Source organism: Stegodyphus dumicola, chromosome 7, assembly GCF_044657685.1.
Source record: "Stegodyphus dumicola isolate Sdum_Otavi_A_Nest chromosome 7, ASM4465768v1".
Taxonomy (NCBI): domain Eukaryota; kingdom Metazoa; phylum Arthropoda; class Arachnida; order Araneae; family Eresidae; genus Stegodyphus; species Stegodyphus dumicola.
This window is the reverse complement of record NC_140774.1, coordinates 204,899,695-204,921,724: the sequence shown is the minus strand read 5'-3', so window position 1 is coordinate 204,921,724 and position 22,030 is coordinate 204,899,695. Positions and strand designations below refer to the sequence as shown.

General features: G+C 32.0%; 1 protein-coding gene across 9 annotated transcripts in view; it reads right to left on the bottom strand.

Moving 5' to 3' along the window:
* Positions 1 to 1,564: 1,564 nt before the first annotated feature.
* LOC118188745 (uncharacterized) overlaps positions 1,565 to 22,030 on the bottom strand; it is a 320,917-nt gene continuing 300,451 nt past the window's right edge. For all 9 annotated transcript variants that reach the window (XM_085821267.1, XM_085821270.1, XM_085821271.1 and 6 more), the window contains 3 exons: positions 20,834 to 21,269; positions 9,100 to 9,264; positions 1,565 to 2,701 (listed from right to left, as the gene is read on the bottom strand). In XM_085821267.1, the coding sequence (XP_085677393.1) occupies positions 2,676 to 2,701; positions 9,100 to 9,264; positions 20,834 to 21,269 (627 nt within the window). In that variant the 3' untranslated portion in view covers positions 1,565 to 2,675. The remainder of the gene's footprint in view (positions 2,702 to 9,099; positions 9,265 to 20,833; positions 21,270 to 22,030) is intronic.

Here is a 22,030-nt window from a genome sequence, read left to right as displayed (position 1 = left end):
TAAGTATTATGTTTTCATATTCTTCCAAATATTCTCCAAAAAGAAAGAAATTCATCACAAACAGTCTGGAAAATACATCCATTATGTGCTAATACCATGAAGACATTTTTCATTTTGTCACATTTTTTCTGAATCTTCTAATGGGTCTATAAACCTTGCCTTCAAATCCTAAAGAAAATTACCCCTACAAATTCTGCAACAGCAAACAGACAGAAATATTTTGGGAAAAAGAAATCAGAGGAAGGAAAAGTGTAAAATTCACTTTATAGGGAAAACTGATGCGTATATGAGAAAAACTCTTATCATGAAAAAATTAAATTTAAGACAATTTTAATTAATTACATGAAAATAATTGGTTCATAAATTGTGCTTTATAGCATTTATTACTTTATTTTTCGTATTCAAAATATCATATAATAATTCACCAAAATAGAAAGTAATGTCACTTTAGAATATGAATATAATGGAAAATAATTAATATTATTTCTTAAAATATAATTTCAATAAATTACCATTACTGAATAAAATTTATCAATGTTTAAAAAAAAATGACCAAAAATTTTCAGATATCTGAATTAAAATTTTTTTATAGAGACTGATCTTATTGATAACTTGCTATTGATAACTTGCAAAGTTAGAACTGTTTAATAAACGAATTAACCTTTCTAAAAGCAAAAATTTGTTTAAGAAAGAAAGAATTCATTAGAAAAAATGAATTAATTTCGAAATGCTTATATGTTTCACTTCTTGCCCCAAAACTCAAATATCCCACAATTTGTTTATATTAGAAACAGGAACAAACTATAACTCATTCAAAACATAACAATATTAATCAGTGAATCACCAAAAATATTCCTCCAAAATGCTATACATATATTTATACCATATTCAAATTATATATATATATATATAATATAAATACATATAGTTATACCATATTCAAAATGGCAGTCGTAAAAAACAGACAAAAATTTCATATGATTAAAATTAAGGACCTTCTGGCGATATGGGCTGAAATTAAGAACTTTTAATGACCAAAAATCAATTAAAAAAAAACCTAAGGACTCGGTTTAACGGTACAAATCCTGCATTAATTTTTTTTAAAACTCTCTATTAACGAATTTGCATAAAATTTATGTGAAAAGACACATACTTGCTTAAAATTCAGAACTGCTTAATGAATAGTGGCAACAAGTCTACAAATACTCATGGACAGTTGTAGCATTGTCTCAAAAGAGGTGAACAAAGTGCTGAATCAGTGGACACAATCATGACATATCAGACTTGAATCTCATAACAGTCATGACTCGCTGAACTGGAGTCTTAGTCTTCCGAACAAATATCACATACCAAACCCAAATTTTCTTGTCCAAACAACACATACCTGTACCTCTGATTTTCGAAATACGCAAAGAAAGAACAATAATGAAAACTTATTGGTTTTAGATGATAAATTTTGTTAAGAAGGTTTGAAAGTATATTCTCATCCAGATTCAATCAATGTATTACTAGTGAGAGATACAAAAATATATTTTGCCTAATTTTATGAAGAATAAGCAATGAATCCACAATTTGATGATTTTTTTTATTTCCACATTTTTTACACAATAATCAGCAACAGATCTTAAAATTGCTCTCTTTTCACAACTTAATCAACCGTGCACTACAATTTATAACTGCAAAAATAAACATTGGATCTTAGTAATAAAATTCTCAGGTACAAATATATAGTTTCTGTGATAAAATCATTTTATGTACACAGCCACATTGTAACAATATATAATAAATACATATCTTTTCTATTCACTATGCAGTTGTTGAATATGAATGCTAAGAAAAATAAAGCCTTATTTTCAAAAAATGAATCAACAGGAACTTCTCAATCACAGACGTGTATATTCTGCTTGTTTTGCTTAAATTTTCTTCTTATATAAGGCACTATTAAAATAAAGATTGTAAAGTGTTTAAATTCAAGAAATTAATTATCAAGAAATTTTCCATCTGCGCATATTCACTAATCTGAACTAATTTTCACACAAAATTCCATGCACATGTCATCAAATTTCAATGTAACTATACATCTTTTCTTAACCACAAACTAACAAATGACTTTACAGGTAGCTATTAACATATATAAATACATATTTACAACTTTACAAGTAAGCTGCTTCTCGGTCCAAATAAAGTTATAAAAGTAGCTTTGTTAATTTAGAATCATAACGTTGTGTTATCACAGTTGTAAAAAGCTATGTAACATCAATAAAATAGCTCTCTTATGAACATATTATTCCCTTTTTTTCTACAGTTTTCTCTTAAGGATACTTATTCGTTCTTTTAAAGTAATTAAATATTATAGTATTTTTTGCAATTTTTAACATGAAGTTTGAATTGTTAAAATTCCACATAAATATATAACAAAAATTTATCATTTTACACATACTATTACAGTATAGTTTAACTACTCTGAAATACTAGTAAGAACTGAAACCTAAAATTCATTTAATTTTTATGAAAAAAAAATAAAATTTCTAAGCTTTTCTCATCTTGAAGAATGGTCTCCCTTTAGTTTAAATACGAAGCAGCTAGAAGTTTTTCTTTCTTCATCCACAAGCTCTCCTAATTTAAGTATGTTCAGTGTTATTGATGCAGATATTTATATATTTTGCATGTATTCTTCATACTTGGCTACATTTCACGCCAGCTGAAAAAAAAAATGTAAAGCAAATATAAGACAATGAAAACACACATAAATCCATATAAACAGAAAAGCTATTACAATAGTCATAAAAATTAAAGGACTACGACAGAAATAAAACGATCGAGTTTCTTCTCTCTCGTATATTCGAATGAAATTCAAGACTTCCCCGAAGTCAAGCTTAAAGACTTGCTTACTAAAATTTTACCACATATGCTCGAAGAGGCAGAGCACTGTCATCTCTATCTCTTTGCAAAATAGAACATTATTTTTGGCCAACCCATGTGATTACATTAATGTCTTGTGGCCACACATTTAGATCTCTCTTCATTTCTGACATTGTTTGCGCTAAGGGATGCTCATGAAGGACTTTCTAAGGAAAACTGGTATGTACAACACACATGGAAATATGCTTTTCGCTAGCTCATTCACCAAGATTTAAAATCTCAGTGTTCAGCACTGATGGGCTGTTAACTGCCCACTAGATGGCTGTTCACTAAACTAGCAGGTACTAGTCAGTCGGTTATCTGGTGGGTATTGTCGGAATGTTAATTAATCACCACTCATGGGTTATTAACTGGTAGTCAGTGGTAGGCTGTTAACTGAACTAGTGGCCACTGGTAGTCTAAGTGAACTGGTGTACTGCTGCAAGGATATTTTATGATGCAGAGCAAGCGTTACTACTTGATAGACACTTCCATGCAGTTTGACAGATTGGACTATTATTTTAATTATATTACATCCAATAGATAAATATATAAATACTTATATTATTAACATAATTCATAAAATAAATTTCTATCACACATATATTGCGTACCTGGAATATTTTTTTCGGGTTTTTAAAATGGAAATACTTTTTGCATTTAACTGATCACCAAAATGTCTGTCCGAAAAATTGTCTCATTTAGATTTTGAATTCAATCCTTGTCCTTCCTTGTTTAATTATTTTTAAGTCAAATAGAATAAGTTCTAGCAATGATGTTTGAGTTCTAACTGGAATTTCTCAGTCGTAGATTAATAATTTTGCCTCCTGAATTTAATTATACTGAGTCATTATGAGTTTTTCCAACCTCAGAAGAAATTTTAGAGTGTGATTCAGTATTCTATACGACAAACTTTCACAGTTTTAATTAGATTCAAATATTTACATGAACATGGGAAGAAGTATGAAAAGCTTCTTAACGCCAGGTTCTGAAAATCTCTAACTATTTTATACTTCCTCCTGAATGGATATTCAGAGAAAAACTGAATCCATTCAGTTTTCCTCTGAATGGATATTTCTAACCTGAATGGATATTCATAGAACGAGCTGCCCTACCTTTTAAAATGGATTCTTTGATGTAGTCATTGTTTGCATTTCACGAGCAAAGACAAAACCTTGCAAATTACCCGCAAAGGTGATGCCAAACTTTTCCCTTCTAACAGCTGAACTTTATGTCGGCCTAATACCGACCCATCACGCCAAAGCAAACACAAACCGAGATTCCAGTCCACTGTCCATTCAACTTTTTTGATTCTTTATGGATAGTACTAAAGAGTTCCAAAGATGACAATAAGAACACACAAGTTACAGGGAAGCAAAAATGAAGACATCTTATTAGATATCGTAAAGTTAATATTACACCCACTCTTTTATTTTTTCATAAGGAGTGGTAAAACTTTCCCAAATAAAATAAGAAATGGGAGACCGCATTAAAATTAGATTTTGTTATTTCTCAAAAACATTTTTATAACATGAAACTTCCAAAATATGAATATTTTTGTCATTTAAACACTTCTGTAATCAAAAATATATGTCTACGACTAACGATTGAGGAAAAAAAGGATGGATAGAGACTTTTAAGCTGGTAAGGTAGGTGGGTATGTACAAACACACACACTTATTGTAGATATCGTATATATGGTAAGAAAGGGTAAAAACTGAACTTTCAAAGCCTAAACATAGTGCTGACGCAGCTAATTATCAATATTTAACCCTTGGAAAATGAAAGAGTTTTAAACTATTGTAATTATAAAACTCAGTCTATAAAACTCTGACAAGACTGTCAATTAATCTGGACGAAAAATTGTTTCAAATGTGAAACCAAATTAAATTATTGGTGATTCCATGGAAAATGGTTGATGTTTCAAACAGAATTAGTCCTTCTCAATAAAATCACCAATAATTATATAAATGTGATAGTGTTTCTTCTCTCTCATATACTGAAATGAAATTCAAGCCTTCCACAAAGTCCAGCTTGGACTTGCTTAATAGAATTTTAAAGGAACGTCAATTGGAATACAGTCATTAAGTTATATAAACGGGAAAATACCTTATGCACTGAAGATTTATATGTATACAATAGTCATCAAAATTAAAGGATAGTGACAGAAATAAAATATAACTGACACTTAATGAAAATTATTAATAGAAATTTGTATAAAAGCATTAGTTAACATAAATTACAATGCTTGGCAGTTAATTATTCACAAAATAATGAAATTAAATCCGAATTTATGGAAATTGGAGGAAAAATTAAGCCACTCTTGAGGAAAAAATGTTTCTTTACTATGGTGTATGATCACCTCAGACAGATCTGCATACCTCATATCTTGATTTCATAGACTTAAACAAAGTGTTGATCAAGTCTTGAGGAACTGCATGCCACTCTACTAAAAATACACTTTTCAGCTCCTAGAGGGTTTGGGGAGGAAATTTCCTGTCATCACTTCTTCTGTTGTCTGACACCATATATGCTCAATGAAGCCAAGCAGTTCAGTGTGAAAATTTATCATGATTCCTCCCCAAACCATTAAACCTCGGTTGTAGAAATGGGATATTTCACAGACACGAAAAGGAAGTTGTGTATTCCTTCCTCTCTCCAGATCAAAATATGTTTAAAATCCCTGTTCAGACTATATCTGGACTTGTCAGTAAATAATACTTGGGACCAATCATCGTGGCTCCACTGAACATGATGACTGCACCAGTTTAAATGGACCCCTCTGGAAGCTGCAGTGATAAAAACAAAACTATTGTTTTTCTCGTATACAATCTGACCTCATTAAGGTTTTGTGCAGCACTAGAACTGCTAATTCGAGTTCTGTGGCAGCCTGAAGGTCTAAAACCAAATCACACATACTCACTTTGTGATTTCTTCGAGCCAACAACAATAGAAAATAGTCTTCTGATGCAGTTGTTGCTCTTGGTCATCCTTGACCAGGCTATCTATCAGCTAATCCAGTGCTTAAAAAGCAATTCAAAAATTCTAAATATGACACTTTGAGGGATATTTAAATCTTGAGGTATTTTGGAATTTTGGAAGCAAGAAAGATGAAAAATATGAAACACCTTCGGCGGGAATCGAGCCACGGGCCTCTGGAATATGTGCCTCGCGTACAGACCACCACACCACGAAGGCGGGAGAAATACTTTATATACTCCCCCTTTTAAAGGGAGACTGGGGTTTTTAGGAGACCCAGTCAGCAAATCCTGGGTGAGAAGAATTATCATCCAACACCCTTTTAGTTTGGACGCCACTGTAGGGATATTAGGTATATTAGGTCATTTTTGGGAAGCAGGCAAGATGAAAAACTAGCAACGCCTTCGCCGGGAATTGAACCGCAGACCTCTGGAATACACGCCCAACGTGCAGACCACCACACCACAAAGGCATGCCAAGAAGGTGGGAGAAATGCCTTATAGAGTGACCTCCATTTGTGTTTGACCTCCCTAGATTCTACTAATTAACTCACCACTTTTTACCTTCATTTAAATGATGCATTTGTGCCATAACTACTGAATAAATACTGATCACTTCCAGAAATACCATTCACTTCAAAGACCAGAATTCCAATATGCGTCCATTATGCATATTGCTGGCACTAATGTAAGCACAAAAGTGCAAATTTGTGTTCAATTGATTGTAATTAACATAAATAATTAGAGCATTGAGCATTGGTTGCAACACTAATTTAGTGAGTATATTTGTTTTTCATTATCCTTTAATTTTCATGACCAGTGTACATCAAAAAATTATAAAGTATCATAATGTTTCAGTTTGAAAATTATATGGCCAGTACAATTTTGAAGCGGTTCTTGGCAATGCTAAAGCTGTGCCTGTATGTCAAAAGAGGGTTCTCTTTTGTGCAGCCTGATTTGTCCATATGTGTTACGGACATCTCATTTCCACTTTACTTTTCGACTATCCCATATTATTTATTTTAGTGCACTTTGTTTTTAGATGGCACTAGCTGACCACAAGAAGAAAGGTTTCCTTTTTACTATTGAGTTCACAGTTAAACACCTGAATTCTTATAGACATATTGTGTTTATTTGCTAAATGTGTTGTTTGGTAATCCTTTATTACAAATTAATAAACTTTCAAAGTATACAATTAAAAGTATATAAAATAGTTTTCATGTTATATCATTGTAATTTGCATAGGTTGATTTTTGTTCGATCCTTGTTTTAAAGTATATCAAAATATTTTGTGCCAGCTTCACTCCTTGTTTTAAAATGGGCTATACCGAGATGAAATACAGCTATAATTTTCAAATATGTAATAAATATCAAATGTAAAACTACATAAAATGTTTACTAATACCTCCAACGCATTAAAACAACCAACATTACAGGAGTAACTGTAACATTTATTTGTCTGTTTTTGACCTATGAATGATTTTTCACATCTAAAAATGCAATTTTCTTTCAGATTACATAATGAAATAGAGACAAATTTTTGCACCGTTTTCAGAAATTTATTAAGGTCTGTCAGCAGCTGCATCAAGCCATTGAATGCAACAGTTACTTGGGAAGGATACCGTGAACAACCGGATCGACAGGTATCGATTTTGGAGTATCACTTTGGGAGGAAATCCCACAGAGGTTAACCTTGGGTGTTTGATTATGAGGCTCCAAAGGTCAACACACGGGAGAACAGAAATTAAACAAGAAGTGAATCTGCCAAACACTTTCAGGCTTATGAGGTAAAAGACTTCAACTGCACTACATAGGGAAGGTGTACAAATACAGTAAGTGGGCATCTTATATATTGTCAGCAGTTAACACGGAACGAGTGTTGACGTCACTGTCTCGGCACTGCAATGTACTCATATGCGATCAAGTACTCGTGAGTGAGGAAAAGTGGTCCAGTATAACTCTCCCACATATACAAGACATTGTCATTAACAAGTGACCTGTGCCTCTCATAACTCTGTAAACACATAAGATCATGCTCTGTGTCAGTGGACTAGTCCCAAAAGGTGCATTACCAGCTACTACACCATGGTATACCATCACTTAGTAGATATATACCGTATTTGACGGCATATACGCACCCTTATTCAGAAGGCCACACACAAGGAAAAAAAGTTTCAATAGTCCGCGTGATAGCGCGGTACCACAATAACTTAAAACGTGGTTTCTTTTAGTTCTCACGTTTCGTAAAAGCGAAATAAACAATCATTGAATGCAATTACCAAACATATTTTTATTAAGAAAAATTAACAAACGGCAAGCTATTTTTTCGGTAGGTGGTTGACCGAAATGCCTTGCTGCTGCTCTGTTTCCATGCACTTTGGTGTAGTTTAACACTCCTAGTTTATACTGAATTTTATAGCTTAATCTTTTGTTTCCTGTAGTCATATTTTCCAGGGTATTTTTTTTTTAAACAAACAGTTTTAAGGACCAATACTGACACATTTATACAGAGTAGCAACGATACCAACACGTGTGTTGGATGAATCAAAGAAAGTCTATGTAAAGAAGGAAAGGCTCCATAGACGTAATGTGACCGTCGAACCTGTTCAAACTTCGACATCAGCTTCGAGCTTTGGCGCTTTTTGGTGACAGATATTTCACACATGTGCAAAATAATTATGGCAGATGTAGAAAAAGTTATGCGTGTCTAGACCTTTATCCGGGCTAAAAATAGCATTCAGTATTGAAAGTTAATCTGTGTCCTTCACGTATAAGACGCAGGTAATGTTTTTGAGACCAAATTTAGGAAAAAAAAAGTGCGTCTTATATGCCGTCAAATACGGTATATACATATATTTTTTATCCTTACTTACGTGATACAAAATTAAAGTTTGAAAGCTCCGGGCTTATACTAAAGCAATGGTTCTCAACTTCTCCCTTTACACCCTTTTCACAATTGGTAGATCTAGATAATTTTTTAATGGCACAGCAGGAAGAAGGTGGAATCTGACTAACCACATTCCTTCCTGAAAATGCAAAATTCCCCATGTTGTTCTTTAGCACAGCTACTAACAATGAAATATGAAAAACTGGAAGAGTGGGTAGATGTGCTATAATTTATGACCAGAAAGCATCAACCTTTGGCCAATTAAAGTTGATAAACGTTAAATTTCCCCCCCTCTTTTTTTGCTTGATTCAAACAAGAAAACTACAATAATACCTTCATCATTACTATAGCAATTATGGCAGTGAAGTTTGTTGTTTCGAACTCTGACGTCTGTACCACAGGAGCCATTGCCCAGCTGAGCTTGACACACACAGCACTGGAAGCAGTGGATATGGTAATACAGCTGGAGGGATTCAATTATCATGGCAGCTCCACGACCTAATCAAAAAAGAGTTAATAAGCATATTTTAATTTACAGTAGATCCATTTTACCTGTGGGTAAATTAACGAGTATGCGTAGTAGCAATAAATTTCAAACATCAAAGTAGAAATAGACTCAAGTTATGCTTCAAGAATAATCAAACTACATTTGCTATTACTAAGTCTCAGCACTGTTTACTTCAAAGTATTTACCGTTTTAATCTATTTTAAGATTATGAGATTTCAAGGTATAACATTTTCATTATGTTTTAAGGATATTGCTATCACTGTATGTTTATTGCTAAGCAAACACATGCTTTTCAAGTATTCGATTTTCATGAAATATTCTCTTGAACTCAAATTGCAAGCAGACCAAATGTACAATAAATAGGTTGCAACTAATGCAGCTAAATAGGTTGATCTAAATAGGCTGTTTTTTTTTAAACCAAATTAAAAACAATTTTTTAATCAGAAAAAAATAACTAAATTTTAAATATTATTTACTAAATATTTATAAAGAATAATAATAATGTACAAAGGGAATAAAAATCCAAATTACATTTATTTTCTATTTGAAATCTAAAGACTAGTATGTGCAAGAAATTTAAAGAATTAATTAAATTTCATAATTCCAACATACTGAGAATTAAATATTAAATTTTCAGATTGATATTTATTTCAAATAATTCTAATGCACAATCATAAATAGCTGACATGAACTTACTTAACTTAAATAGCTGGTAGAAATTACTAAAAAGAAACCACTTACTTAAACTAAAAATAAAGAAATTATTAAAACTTTCCACGCGGGACAAAATTGCAGAATAAATATTGGAAACTTACTATAAATCTTCGTTTCATTTATTAAATTTTTCTTTGATGCATACAGAAAAATACACACATTTATATGTAAATGATTATAAACTTCTTTCGATTTCGATAAAGTTTCTAACCTGGATGACTAGAACATATTATTAATCACAAATTGGGTCCTTTCGCAGACTTGTTAATTTTCAACTGTGGGAAAAGAAAACTGTTAACATACGGATGTACAAAGTGAGATTCTCTTACTGCAAAAGTTTGTAACTGATATTATTTATCTTTTACAAATACAGTCAGTCAAATCTGTATCTTCAAAGCTTTGAATAAGATTTATATATTAAAAAAAAAGTAATTTAAACAGCTCTATTTATTTTCTGTGGCATGGTATATTTTCTTAATGGCAATGAAAATAATGCAAACTCGGACTACAAATCATTAAAATGTTAACCTTTTTTAAAATTTTTGTCATAATAATATGGGATAAAGATTTGCTGACTACGTAAAATTTCTTTGGGGGCTGCATGTAGTCGGTTAATACAAGACAACTGAAGTATTCCATTCATCCATTACTTACTAAAACACCTATTTACACAAGTTTTTCCCACTACCACCATTTTATGACTAACTTTTAACTAAATAGATCATCATTTAAATATTAAGACCATTTATTTCAAAATTTTTGTGATTTTCTCCCCTTCATAAGCAAGCATTGATAATATTGGGCAACATTTTGTTCGTTCTGTTGAATTCGATTTTGGGGCTGTTTTAGAGTTAAATAATCATGTTGATTTCAAAATTGCAGTCAGTTTTCTTCCACCATGTCTAGACTAGTTCAGTTACACCTGAGATACTACAGTGAGACGTTGTGTGTCATTCTGACATAGTGAAGTACATTCCAGTGTGGAGTCTTGCCTGTATACAAGATTAGCAGTGTTCAGTTTTTATTTATATATGACCTGAAATCTTTCCTTATGTCTGCCTCCGATAGTTTGCATCATAAGTGCTTAAAAAGTCCTGATTCGTTTTGTTATATATGTGGCAGTTTTACCATTCCCAGTCAAAGGAAAAATATTAGCCCATTTGTCAGGCAAGCTTATTTTAAAATGATAATTAGTAGTCGAGATAAATCATGAGCTCACAAAAAGGAGTATTTTGAGAGTATACAGATGTGGATAAAGGGAACATATTCTAAATTTCCATTTGATATACCTATGATTTCATGACTGCCCACAGATCACTTGAGTGATTTTTACTTTTGCATAATGAAAGCATTGGGATACAACAAGAAAAACAAATGTAAAATATACTATCCTAGTTTACCATCAGCTAGTTCACTTAGCTGAACTCCCAGGGCCAGTCTTCAAAGAATTACCTTCTTTGGAAACACAGGAATACAATTCTGATGAATATCGAGTTGATCCCTAAGACGAAGATTTTGAAATTGAAGATCATTCCTTTCATATGGGATTTCACCAGCATGAGTTGAATAATTTAGCATACAATTTGGGACTCTCCGAAAAGGTTTCAGAGCTGTTAGCATCAAGACTGCATGAAAAAATTCTTGCTTGAAAAAGGAGACAAGGATATCCTACCTTTGATCAAGAGAAAGTGTGTTTCTGCAATACTTTTAAAGTGATGATAGATTTGCATATTGCCACAACATACATAGTTAAAATAAGATACGGGAATTTCGGCCTATAATGCGACTCAAACTAGTCCTCCTTCACAATGGAAATTTTAGGGCTATCTGCCTAAGAGGAGGGATGCCTTCAAGAGGACCTTTCTAATGGAAACTGGCTCATGTATACATTACATGCAGGGCAAACCACGATAACGGCTGTGCGACCACCCCATTTGAGGGATTCGAACCACTGACCGAGCTATCAGTGCTCGGCGACTTTATCGCTCGAGTGCCCGTAGGCCCTTGCAACTTATTGGAAAGCTTCGACATGTTTGATTGCAACATAAGCATCAAACTGCATTTTTTACACAGCCATATTGATAATATTCAGAGATAAATCTTGGTGTAGTCGGTGATGAGCAGGGTGAGTAATTCCACCATGATTTGAAGGTCATGGAGATATGATACCATGACAGATGGATGTACACTGCGCAAAAAGAAAAGGGTAAAAGTTCTGTATCTCCTGTGCTACTGGGCCGATTGACAAAATTCAAATTGTGTTTTTCATGTCTCGAAAGTGTGACTTAGGATATATATTAGATTTATATATAGCATTGTTCTAACATAGGTATTCTGACGCACAATCAGACTTTTCTGAAATAACATACCAATTTTTTTTTTCATATTTCGATTCTACAATTTAAACTATGCCTAGATATTAAATTTTGTGAAATTTACGGGGAAAAAAAAAAAAAAATTATCTTAACGGAATTTTTCAGTTTGAGACAAGAATAATTCACTTGGCGAACTTCTTAATATGTGGCAACCAATTTTCCTTTCCCTTCCATTATGCCAGAGTGGAAAAAAAGGCAAATATGTACCTTTCCACATTGTGCATGAGTGGGAAAAAAATCACATTGTTTCTACTTCCAAATAAATTTAACAAAGTGTCTAAACCACATTTGATGTTTTATCACTTTCAATAAATATGCCAAATTTCAAAACATGACAATATATAAATTCACATATATCTTCCGAAATTTTGAATAAAAAAATAATTTTTTTGCAGGTATGCTTAGAAATACATCTACTTTAAGATGATGGTTAAAATTTTATAGATTATAATTCAAAAATTTTTTTTGAAAAATTTTAAAAATAAATCATAAAAAATTTTATTTGGAATGAACCTAAATTTCAAAATGTGAAAGAAAGAATTAAATACGTTTAGCAAAAAAAGAGAGATTAAATCTTTTATATCAAATTCCCTATATTAGAACAATGCTATATATAAATCTTATATTATCCTAAGTCGCGCTTTCGAGACATGAAAAACGCAAGTTGAATTTTGTCAATTGGCCCAGTAGAACAGGAGATATAGAACTGTGCCCCCTTTTTTTCGCAGTGTATATACGATAGCTGACTACTGTTGAAGTACCAAGCTCCACAGATTAAACACTCCCGAAAAAGCCATAAGCAAAAATTTTTACATTAACATGTCGGTGTACCATTTGGTAAAAAAAAAACTTTACTATTTTTATGAACAAAATTCAACTTGTAGTAACTACAGATGGCATTTGCACGAGTAAAATTAATCTTTGTGAACAGTATATTTGGCAAGTTTTTCTTTCATATGTATATTTTGTCAGTCTTTTGAGACAAAGAGAGCAGAATTTACTCAAAGTTAGCCAAAATTTAATCAAAAACCCTGCAGCTTAAAAAGTTGATGTGATAGACAAAAGCTGTAGTTATTTTTGAATTCGGAGGTCAGAAGTTAGTGAAAAACAAGCGACAGATGCAAGACGAACAAAACTGCTGTTCTCTACTGTACTTCTTTATACATATAGCAAATTAATATTCAATTAAAATATATTTTTAATTTGGACTAATTGTCTAATTAATATTTTTAATAAGACTTCCAAATTAGTAAACATGTCTTAGTACAAAATAAAATATTTAGTTTACGACTATAAGAATCTTTGGCGTTTTTTCTCTCGAAGAGTTACAACATAAGTGATAGGTGGAATGTTAAAACACAGGCTGCACAAAAAGAACCTACTGTAATAAACATTTTATTTCTCAAAGTGTACTAGCCATTTACAGATGAAATTATCATTAGTTTAAGACTGAAGTTAATTATTTTTTAAGATCGCATGCTTTAATCTGGAAATTTTTTAAAATATCTTTTGATGTATAAATTGCAAGGTGTTATTCATTTATAAAAATATTCATTTGGAAAAGAACTTTCTATCCAAGGCATTTACAGATACAGGGGCGATTCACACTACAATAAATAAACTACAGCTTAAGGGCCTCAATGTCTTTCTGTACGCATCATCCATAAGCATGCATAAATCAGCAAATGCAAGAGAAAAGTTAAAAACTGATGAGTCTGACTAAATTTTATCTTTGTCTTATCAAACTTGCAAATTTAATTGTGTAACATTTCAGCCTGCCAAATAAAGGATGGAATAATATTTTATATTATTAAAAAAATGTAAGGAAGGAAAAGAAAATCTGAGAAGACTATTGTTATTATTGATTATTATTTATTATTGATTTTAATGTCGCACCAGATGGTCTTTTATGCTCTCATTGAGACCAGTTTACATATTAGCTCCTGGGATTTATTTCTTGCTAACACAACTTTCTTCATGCTTATACCGCATAAAATTCAACAGCAAAATCACGAAATTTGGGGAGGGGAAGTGGAAGCCTATATTTAGAATTCTTGATACAGGGCTAAATGTTGCCATATATTTTTTGATTCAGAAGGGCTATTATTCTCCAATTTCACTTTTGTGTTGAATTACTTTTGTTCTTCCTCTGCACTACCCACTATGTAAAACAGGTATGCTGTGGAATTGACTGGTATGCTGCATTGATGGCATGACTCCACATATGGTAACTGATGTTGGCAACATTTTTTAAGGTTGTGTATTACTTATTGCATACGGAATTATAATACATTGAATACAAATCTATGATAATGTTATATACAGGGCTCGTACACATTTCTAATAATGTAGCATTTGCTAACTGTTGTTTAGTATTTTCAAAAGCTTCACTTGTTTGAACACACCAATGAATTTTATACAGTCAAAAGTCTCTAATCCGGACGTCCATAATCCAGAATGATTTATAATTTGGACATCAAAGCTACAAACTTTCTGCGCATGCGTCAATGCATATTGCGTTAATGCATGCGCGTTTAATGTATAACGGATGGTATGAGCTAAGCTAAAATTATCTATTTCAGTTAATGTTGCAGATTGCGTTGTTCCTTAAACTTCTAATTGGATCCAGCTTATTATTTTTTGCAGACTGTTAGAGCAATTTTATAAAAGTAAGCTTGAACTTTCGATTATGTCAAAAAGAATTTCCGTTTCTGGAGCTACCAAAGGATCTACAAAGCGAAAGCATGTTTCGATGTCCATCAAACAAAAAGTGGAATTGCTGCAAAAAATGGATAAAGGCATATCCTTTGATTCTCTAATCATTCTGAAATATGTTTATCAATTTCACCCTGCTCTGAGGGGGATGGGGGGGAGAACGACACAGCGCACAATGAACTGGAAGTTGATCTGTCAGCACTATCCTTATCTTCAGGGCAGATGTTTTTATTTTATTCGGCTTCTAATGCCTTACTAAATGTAGTATTTCATCTTGATGTATTCCGTCTTTGATATGATTCTAATCAAATTCCTCGTTATTATAAATATCACGAGTACACATCAAATAGTTTTCTGGTTGCAACTTTCTAATTTCGTCTATGCGTAATGTATGCTTTATGCATGCTCGCGTTGAAAGAAATGTTTAATAAAGTAAACAAATAAATATAAAACTTTTGTAAATTTTGATACCCTTTAGATCATAATTGCTCTTTATTTCATAAATTACAGTTTCATATTTTTAATTTTATAATTTCTGCATGCCATCTTACTAGATTCGGAAAAACCAATAACCCGGAATTGCCGAAGTCCCGACGAGTCCGGATTAAAGACTTTTGATTGTAATTATTCTTTTTTTAACCTTTTAAATATTTGCTGAGTAGTGTTGGTTATGAAATGCACATGGCGAATTCCTATGTTAAAAAAATTTAGTAATGCTTTGTAGTAGAACTTTCTTTTTAACAGTTCTTTAACACTTTCTCGTTCTTTGAAGTTCAAAATTGGGTCTTCTCATTTAGGTAAAGGTTTACTTCCATTCTTTTAATAAGAATTTTATTTCCATTTAATAAGAATTATATTTCTGGAACACCAAAAAAACATTTTGAAGTATGTAAGTCATATTCATTTAAAACTTGAAATGTGTTGTTTTTGAAGAGCTTCGTTTTCTGGGAATACTAGAATGTTATCATAGATGACATTCTAGTGTTCCCAGAAATATTCCAAATAGTATTCGCATCTAGTATTACAGATGTGTTATGAGGACTAGATTTTTGTTATATACATTTAATGTATACATATAACAAAAATCTAGTCCTCATAACACATCACATATGAAACGTCAGAAGATCTGTGCAGTATTTGCGAGTCCACAGCAAGGAAACTCAAAAAGACCAAAAGTTGTTATTACTGCTGTTCTAGATATATGCTTTGCATAGATGGTTATATAATGATAAGTTCAGGCAACATGTAACACTGTTTTGCAGTGAACAGACTGAACAAAATCCTGAGTATGTGGAATACGATATGAATCACAGATTGCAAATGAATTAAGTGCTCTGTAATCTCCAACTGGTCTAATGCCAGTAGACTTTTTATGTACTATGTGTAGAAGTGATGACAAGTTATAGTTAGAGAGTAGAGAAAATCCCTATTCCAATATATATTCAGACTCCTTTTTAGCTTCATCGCAAACTTCGGGACGAATAATGTATCACTTTGGATTGTACTGGTTACTATTGATACGAGTTCGAAAATTGAGCAAAACTTTTGTTATGTTAAGAACATTCCAAAATAGTCTTCGCATTCAGTTGTGTGTTGTGCTCTAATTTGCCACTACTAGCAAGAGATGTTAGTGTGCCAATGATTCATTTTTATTTTATTTTAGTTTTTTGGTAAATTGACTAGTAATCATACCTGCCAACCTCTAAAGATAAAAAGTCAGAAGATTTCTCCCCCAAATTCAGAAGATATCTCCAAAATTCAGAAGAACATGAAGAATTAATATCATGCTTTGATATTAAAAAAATAACAATTTATACAAATAGAAAAAAGAAAATTGTACTTACATTAGTAAATCTCAATTAAGTAGTAACTAAAAAATTTATTAGGAAACATAAAACAAGAACTTAATGTTACACAAAAAAAAATTATTGCAATGAATTTAGAGTGCATTTTTTGGCTTTGGAAGCCAAAAATTCTTTGGAAAATTTCTTATCATAACAATTAGTTTCCTCATAACATTTAGCAATAAAAGTGTTTTCTAGAGTTTTTGGTGAAATTGAAGAACAAAACATAGTTTTGTTTTTCTTCACAACACTGAAGACTCTCTTGCACTCAGCATTACTGTGTGGAATTACAAGAATAGCACATAAAACTCTTGCTAGTCTATCATATTTTGGTGTTCCATCAGCTCTTTTTATTCTTTTTAAGGTACCAACGAGGACATCAAGTCTATCTTCTCCAGAACTGGCAAAGTCTTCAAACTGTGTAAACAATAACTCTGGCAAAATGACATCGGCATCCGAATTCGTAGCCGAATTTGAGGAAGCACTTCCGCAGAGAACCCGGTAAATGCAAACATCGCCAACTTTGGCGATAATAGTTCAACCTGGGAACCCAGCGGATTTATCCTATTCGCTTGTTCGAAGTTTGCAACCATTTCCTCTTGCGTTCACTTTGTTGAATTATCACTGTCGTTGTTCGCATTTGCAGATTTATATTATTCTTCTCTTATTTATTAGAAATATTTTCATAGAATAGATGCCGGTTTTCGGTTCCGGATGAAAGGAAGAAAATACAGCGGGAGGGGTAAATGCTAATTTGCAACACGGCTGTTTACGTTGTGTTCTTAATTATTAACAGCTGTAAAGCTGTAAGCATGCAGAACTATGAGGTTTTTAACTCCTAAAATAATTTGTTTTCGTAGGCCGCAAAAATATGCATTTTAAGTAATTAAGTAATGCTTTTATTTTTATTATTGGTTATTGTCATCTAAAATTACGAGAATAATTCAATTTTTATGGCGTAAAATTTTAACAAGATAATATCTTGTTAATGCTTTTTAAACAATAACCTTTCAGAGGATGGCAGGTGTTACATAAATAGATGATTAAATTGAAATAAAAAATATGATTGATTATCTAAGATGACAGAATAGTTTGATGAATCACCATGGTCATCAAAATCAGCAAACCACTCCTGGTGTAAGGAATATATTGTTTTTCGTGTTAACTGGAATTTAAGACAAATTTTTTTCATTTATCACGTTTAACCGGGTAATTTCAGTACATTAATACTAATTTATATTTTTTATTTCCGTTATAAATGCTTATATATTGTCTTATGCTTAATATATTCTTTTCTGTGCTAACTTGAATTTAATACAAATTTATTTCCGTATATCACGTTTAACCGGTTAGTTTTACATCTACATGCATATTATCTGTGAATTTTTACTACCATATGCTTAATATATTGTTTTGTCTGCTAACTTGAATTTACATGCACTAAAAATCACGTTTACAAAATAATAAATATCACGCTTACACGGCTCATGGTCGATGAACCGCGAGCTTGGTGAGTAAAAATGCAACGGGTTCTTTCCCGAAGCGCCAACAGGCTCTCTGCGGATGAAAACACGAATTTGAAAAAAAATCATCCACTTTCTTTGACGTTGTCGAAGCCGAAGCATTAACTTGCTAACATTAATGCTTTTTAGACTTAACAATGCTTCACAATGTCGCTTCTTCCACCGTGACTTATTATGAAGTCACACACGCACACGTTGCAAAATGCACAGTTATTTCTTTTGAAGGATTCTTTAATTGTTGGAAATTCGGCTTTGTAGGCAGGCCGAAAATATTGAGAATATGGTTTTTTTGAACTCATTTCGTAACAACGACGTATTAAGAAAATTCGCAGCACGTGCAAACAACAACAAAAAAAAAAAAAAAAAGAATGCGACAATCCACGCTAAAAAAATAATCTGCCGCCCACAAAGAAAAGAGTGGGACAAACAAGTTCAGCGGCGAGTTGGGAGGTTAAGCGGCGAGTTGGGAGAAACCGCAGGTTACTGAATTCGAAGTAATCGGTAGTTGGCGGTAAAACACGATGCGATTGGCGAAAATTGCTGAATTGGCGAAAAATTCTAAAATTTCGACAAAAATCACTAAAAACACTTGAAAAAGGAAAAAAATCGTAAAAAATGGATTACGATCGTAAAATCGTAAAGACAAACGCATTTTCGTAAAAATTACGAAACATTCGTAAAAGTCGGCAGGTATGCTAGTAATCCAAAGTGGGTGAGAAAAATCACCTCCTATTATGGGAATTGAAACATTAGCTATTATGAAATCCCACTCAATTTCGCCCAAGATTGAAAGTTAAATTTAATCGCCTAATGCTGTACATTTTAATTTTAACAAACAGCTCAAAACCCAAGAGGAAAACATACCAGTAGCACTGGTATGTTTTTATCTTGGTACAGGAATGCAGGAAATGTCACTATGTGTGTCAACAAGAAATTTCATGTTTGTCATATATGTGTAATCTTTGGAAGTGTTTGCTATTCAAGTATCAATGACTTGTTTTGAAATAGCAACCAAATTTAGTTTTCCAACTAAAAAAGAGCATGGAGAAAGACATTTAAAAGCATTAGCTTTAAAATTTCAATATTAAAAGCAATAACCAGTGTTGGCATGATTCGTGTGTGAATTACACTGCCTACTTTTTGAATGACTATGGTTATCATGATATTCTGAATTTCTGGATTTTGATTGTATTGTTTTCAAGATAAGCCTTCAACTTAGTGAGATTCTCTGTTTGTGTTTGTTCATCAAGCTTAGCATTGGAGATAACTCTGTTTTTGCTTAGTATTGGATGCTGGACAAATAATTGGTTTTGTGTCATTTCTGACTTCTACACATGATCTGCTATTCGGGCTAAACAAATTAAATTTGTACCAGAAGCCGATAAAATTGCTTGCATAATGGAAAAAAAAATTCCACAAGCTTTTGGGGACATCATGTCTTTTGTACGACGATAATTGTTTCAAAAGGAAACTAGGTTTTATGCAATCTAATTGTAAATCCAATAAAATTTATGGATTTGTTATACTTTGGAATCTTGAAACTCCGCAATTAGTCTATTAAGGTTAGATATTTATCATTTTCAGAAAGTGCTAAAAAAAATAACATAATGCTTTTAATAAATTCAACTAGCGCCATTACATGGGTCCAGCTGGTAATTAATAAACAACAAAGATAAAGAACGAATTATATTGCTTTTAAAACGTTTAGTTTATTAATAACAGGCAGCTTGAATTTAAAAGAAAAATTAAATATCTTATGTTTCAGCAACAAACTGACTTGTGGAAGTTAAAAATATTCTATATCATATATCTTTTAAATTTCTAATAAGTGTTACCATTTTTTATATTTGCTACATTATTTCTTTAAAAATAATACATAGCAATAAAATTGGATGTCAACAGTTTTTTTATTTGTTCTGCCATAATTTTTTTTTAGTATACTCGCTGTATTATTTCTTTAAAAATAACACATGGAGTAAAAAATCTACTATTCTTTAAAGTGTATGTATAAAAAAAAGTATTATTCTTTTAAATACATGTTCTGTAAATCAGGGGAATATTTCTTTCAAAACAATACATTTGGTGGCAACATTTGAAAAGTGACATAGACCAAAAAGTGAGGTCTGAGCACCTCCAGTTCTAAAAACCCTTTCAATACTTTAATCAAGGGAAAATAAATCTTAATACACCTTAAACTATCAAACACAGTTTTTGGAAATTATCAGCGAAATGTAGACTATTTTAAGAAGTGCCAAAAATGGAATTTACCTTAAATGTTATTATAAAGCTTAATTTATGTAAATAACTTTATATTTCTTAAACACATTTCTCAAGCAAAATTCTTATTGTGATATTATTATCTGAAACAACTAAGCTTTATTGCCTCACCTAATTCCTCATTGCAATGCGAACACCTCTTACGCCCACTAACAGACAGCATCTGCTCTTGTCTTTCCAATGGCCCCGTTCGAGATGGCTTCACTGGAGCTTGCGCCGTGGGCTCCCTCGCATAAACTGGAAAAGGTTTGTTGGGATTGATGGAAGGATATTTCTTGATTGTTGAACCAACGTTCCCATAGGTCCATAGAATTTCAGGAGTTGCATAGTTTTGGTGTTGGTTTTGTGTGGGAGGCAGAACTGGCACTTTTGGAGTAATACTACAAACGTTATCTTCTGCAAGATGCGTTTGAGAATGATGTGTGGCACGTTGTCGTTCTTTCAGTTCTGTTATCCTCCGCATTTCCGCCTCCTGGATCAGCCAATGGTTCTGATTGTATCGACTTTCACTCAAAGGTTCATGGTTCTGCTTCCTGACAGAAGGCATCTATGAAAGCAATATAATGGAATGAGAAAATACACATCAAATAAATATACATGCTTTTAAATATTTTTTTATTTATTACTATGTCTCTAATGTAATTGAAGAAATTCAAATAAAGATAACTTAAAAATATATAAAAATGTAATTTCAGAAGTATTTTTTATCTTAATGTACCTTAATTACATACTGAATGACAAAATTTGAATGAGATATTTTAATATTTCAATAACTGTTAATTTGCAGTATTAATTTTTATGCTTTAGAACATATAAAATTATCTATATTGCATTTTTTATCTCATCTTCAGACATAATTTCGGACATTTCTGATTTTAATCAAGCTATTAGATTTTCAACAAAAACCATACTCTAGTAGTGCTATTGTTAGAAAAAAGCTAAATGTATTATTTGTAAAGTACAAAATCAGGGACTCATCGAAACTTCCACAATTCTGGATTTGGGAATTTTCCAGATATTGGATCATCAATTCAAATCTAATAAGATGGTATGCAGAAATTATAAGATTAAAAATACGAAATAGTGATTTCTGAAATAATGAAGCATTTATGACTTTATGAGAATCAAAAGGGGGGAACCTCAATATTTATTTGTTTGGTTTTATTAAACATTTCTTTTAATATAAGTTGTTTAACCTGCTTCATTTTTTGTCCTAATACTTTCTCTTTAATTCTATAATTTTTGCTCGGTTACAGAGTTTCACTGTTCAAGTTCTATAATTGCCATATCAATAATTCCCATTAAATT